General features: G+C 39.3%; 1 protein-coding gene across 1 annotated transcript; it reads right to left on the bottom strand.

Annotated features, from left to right (window-relative positions):
* Positions 1-800: 800 nt before the first annotated feature.
* Positions 801-4,855, bottom strand: LOC100987295 (nuclear transport factor 2). Its single transcript, XM_055102645.2, has one exon. The coding sequence runs from the start codon at positions 2,326-2,328 to the stop codon at positions 1,948-1,950; it is 381 nt and encodes a 126-aa protein (XP_054958620.1). The 5' UTR covers positions 2,329-4,855; the 3' UTR covers positions 801-1,947.

A 4,855-nucleotide genomic window follows, 5' to 3' on the forward strand; every position in this document is an offset into this window, starting at 1 on the left:
ATCTCAAAAAAAAAAAAAGAGAAGAAATAAGCCCTCAACAATAGGGAAATCAGTTACTCTAAAGCCAATTATTTGAGAAGATAATATTGAAAAACTTCTAGTCAGACTGAACAGAAAAAAAAGAAAGAAGACACACTTACCAATATCAGGAATGAAAGAGGAAGCATCACTACAGATGGTACAAGTTTATGTCAATAAATTCAATAACTTGGAAGGGAAAAATTATTTTGAAAGGAAGACTGATGTTCACTCAAGAAGAAATAACCTGAATATGCATTACAATTATTAAGGAATTAGAATTTCTGATTACAAACCTTTCCACAAAGAAAACTCCCAGCCAGATGGCTGCACTAGTGAATTCTATCAATCACTGAAGAAAGTAATAGTACAAACTCACATAAACTCTTCCAGAAAATAGGAGTAAATACTTTGCAACTCCTACTATGAAGTCGGCATTATCCTGTTTCCAAAACAAAGACAAAGATATTATAAGAAAAAAAAAAAAACTGTAACCAATATCCCTCATAAACAGAGATGAAAAAAGTCCTTAACAAAATATAAGCAAATCAAATTTAGCAATATAATAAGAAAATAATAAGGAAAATGCATCATGCTCAAATGGGGTTTATCCCAAGAATTATGCAAAATTTGTTTAACATTCAACAATTGACATTGTTTATTTATTATATTATTCAACCAGAAAAAGAAAACAATATGATCATGTCAATAAATACAGAAAAGCATTTGACAAAATTCAACACACATTTTTAATAAAATGTCTCAGCAAACAAGGAATAGAAGGGAATTTCTTCAATCTAATAAAGAATGCTTATGAAAAACCTTCACTTAATAACATAGTTAATGGTGAAGACGGAATGTTTTCCCCTAAAATTAGAAACAAGAGCAACATTGTCTTTTCTTGCCACTTCTATTCAATGTTGGAATAACGGCCAGGTACAACGGCTCATGCCTGTAATCCCAGCATTTTGGGAGGCTGAAGTGGGAGGATCACTTGAGTCCAGGAGTTCAAGACCAGTCTGGGCAACATGGCGAGGCCCTGTCTCTACAAAAACAAACAAACAAACAAACCCAATATTGTACTAGAGGTCCCAATCATTGAAATAAGGGAAGAAAAGTAACTAAAAGGCTTCCAAATTGGAAAGGAAGAAGTAAAATGATCATTATTCAGAGACAACATGATTATCTATGTAGAAAATCCAAAAGAAACTTTTAAGAAGCTACTGGTACCAAGAAGGATGTTTAGAAACATCACAGGATAAAAGGCCAATATACATATATCAATTGTATGTTTATAAACTGTACTAGCAACAAGCAACTATAAACAGAAATTTAAAACACAGTACCATTCATTGTATCATCAAAAACATGAAATACTTAGGGATAAGTTTTACAAAATATTTGCAAGACCTAAACTTGAGCACTTAAAACTATAAAATATTGTTTAGAAATTTTTAAGAAAACATACATAAATGCAGATATTTTCCATGTTCATAGATCAGAAGACTGAATTTTTAAAGGAAATTTTTGTGGTTTTATTGTATCATAAGGCATTGAAACATCTGAACAAATCAATGTCTGGGCGGTGAGGCAGCTGCTTTCTCCTTCACTTCTTTGGGTTACTAAAGCAACCTGTCAGTAGATTTAAAAAAACAAACAAACAAAAAAACCAAAAACAAAGGACAACCTTTTGCATTACTTAAGCCTTTCCAAGGCACGCGCTGGTACAACACAAACTTCTCCTGTCATATGTAACTAGTCTAGCGTCCAAACATCATGCACAACACCTCGGTGGCAGCAGCGCACTGCGCCCACTCCCGCCGCGGCCCTGCTTATTTGTGCATGATATTTGGAGCATCTGGAGGAGTAGGAATAGTATTGGGAAGAGAAGGGAGGAGGAAACAGCATTAGTGCCTGGCTGAGAGGAGGTCAGCCGAAATTGTGCAGGGCAAACCTGAACATGTCATTGGCGCAAAAGCCATCGTTGATATTCTTTAATAGGAACATCTGGTGGAACCCCTTGATGGGGTCTTCATCCGCCTTAAGCTGGCCCACAACCACGCCGATAATGCAGCTATCTGGCGTGGGCTGATGGTCCTGCGCCGTGAGGCTGTTCTGGATTTTCTGGAAGGGAAGGCTAGACAACTTCTCCACAGCGGCAGCTTTCCCCTGGAACTGTCGTACTTCCCACGTAAGGCATGAAGCATCAATGTAAATTGCGCCTAGTTGCGTTCTATCGTTATCAAATAACTGGTAGTAATGTTGATTGAAGCTGGATCCAATCGGCTCCCAAACTGGCTTGTCTCCCATTCTTGAGCGTCACCTGGCCTCGCGGGGACCTGAGGGGCTGGCACGACGGTGGCAGCGATGGCGGCAACCCAGAGTGGTTCTGAATATTAAGATACCAGTTTTCAGGCCGGGTGTGGTGGCTCACACCTGTAATCCCAGCACTTTGGGACGCCGAAGGGGGTGGATCACCTGAGGTCAGGAGTTCAACACCAGCCTGACCAACATGATGAAACCCCGTCTCTACTAAAAATACAAAAAACCAGCCAGGCTTGGTGGCTGGCGCCTGTAATCCCAGCTACTTGGGAGGCTGAGGCAGGAGAATTGCTTGAACCCAGGAGATGGAAGTTGCAGTAAGCCAAGATAACACCATTGCACTCCAGCCTGGGCGACAAGAGCAAAAACTCCATGTCAAAAAAAAAAAAAAAAAAAAAAAGAGATCAGTTTTCCCAGAATTAAAACTATAGCTTCAATGCAAACCCAATCAAAACCCAGCAAGATTTTTGTAGAAATTTACAAGCTAATTCTAAAACTGATATAAAAATATAAAGAACCTAGAAGAGTCAAAGCAGTTTTTAAAGAAAACAATATTAGAAAGCTTTAAGACTTAGACAGTAATCAAGACAGTGTAGTGTTGCTGTAAGGACAGACACATAGATCTGTGGAACAGAATTGAGATTCTAGAAATATAGTTTCTTAGGTTAGGAATTCAGAGGCAGCTTAGACTCGTGGTTCTAGTTCAGACCTTCTCCTGAGTTTGCACATCAAGATGTTGGCTGAGGCTAGTCACCTGAATGCTTGACTGGGACTGGAGGATCTATTCTTAAAATGGCTCACTTACTTGTCTGGCAGGTAGATGCTGATGTTGGCATGAGGCTTCAGTTCTTCACCACATAAGACTCTTCATAGAGTGGCTTGAGTTTCCAGCTGACTTCCCTGGGTGAGTGATCTAGGACAGATCAAGGTAGAGAGCAAGGTAGAAGCCAATGTTTTTATGACCTGGTGTTGTTAACTTTTACTCCCTAATTTCTGCAAAATTGTATTGATTACACAGGTCAACCAAAGAAACCAATGCAGTGGAAGAGGACTACACAGAGGCCTGCATACAGGTGGTATTCATTAAGTGCCATCTTCAATTCTAGCTACCACAGGTTCTAAGGTAACTTAATGGGAAAAGGGTAGTCTATTCAATGAATCATGCTGGAACAATGGGATATCCACACAGAAAAAAATGGACCTCAACCTTTACCTCACACCATATGTAAAATTTAACTTGAAATAGATCATAGGCCTAAACATATGAGCTAAAACTATAAAACTTGTGAGAAGAAAACAAAGGAAAAAAAATCTGTGCAAACCTGACATAAGGCAAAAGATTTCTTAAGACCTCAAAATCACAAACCATAAAACAAAATGATTATTGGATTTCATCAAAACTAAAACTAACTCTTTGAAATGGTTGTGAAAATGATGAGGCAGCCCATGCGCGGTGGCTTATGACTGTAATTCCAGCACTCTGGGAGGTTGAGGCGGGCAGATCATGAGGTCAGAAGTTCGAGACCAGCCTGGCCAACATGACAAAACCCCATTTCTACTAAAAAACACAAAAATTAGCCAGGCATGGTGGCGCACGCCTATAATCCCAGCTACTGGGGAGGCCAAGGCAGGAGAATCGCTTGAACCCAGGAGGTGGAGGTTGCAGTGACCTGAGATCATGCCACTGCCCTCCAGCCTGGGTGACAGAGCAAGACTCTATCTTGAAAAAACAAAAACAAAAACAAAACAAAACAAAACAAAAAAGCCTGGGTGTGGTGCTTCATGCCTGTAATCCCAGCACTTTGGTAGGCCAAGGCGGGCGGATCACCTGAGGTCAAGTGTTCAAGACCAGCCTGACCAACATGGAGAAACCCCATCTCTACTAAAAATACAAAATCAGCCGGGCATGGTGGTGTGTGACCATAATCCCAGCTACTTGGGAGGCTGAGGCAGGAGAATCGCTTGAACCTGGGAGGCGGAGGTTGTGGTGAGCTGAGATCACACCATTGCACTCCAGCCTGGGCAACAAGAGTGAAACTCTGTCTCAAAAAAAAAAAAAAAAGAGAGAGAGAGAAAAAGAAAAAGAAAATGATGAGGCAAGCCACAGACTGTGAGAAAATATATGCAAAACATAAATAAGGGAGTTATATCCTAAATATATAGAAAACTTTTACAGCTCAGTAATATAAAACAAATAACCTGATAAAAATGAGTGAAATATTTGAACAGACATTGCACTAAATAAGATATACACATTTTTAAAACGAACACGTCATAAGATGCTCAACGTAGTTATTTGAGAAATGAAATTTAAAAATACAGTAAGGTACCACTGGGCACCCACTAGCATAACTAAAATTAAAAAGACTGGCAATACTAAAAATTGGTGGCTATGTGGAGATGACTGGAGCTTTCATATACTATTGGTGGAAGTGTAAAATGCTTCAGCCACTTCAGAAAATAGTTTTGCAGTTTCTTACAACATTAAAAATATATTTTCTGATATGACCCACCA

Source organism: Pan paniscus, chromosome 1 (assembly GCF_029289425.2).
Source record: "Pan paniscus chromosome 1, NHGRI_mPanPan1-v2.0_pri, whole genome shotgun sequence".
Taxonomy (NCBI): Eukaryota; Metazoa; Chordata; class Mammalia; order Primates; family Hominidae; genus Pan; species Pan paniscus.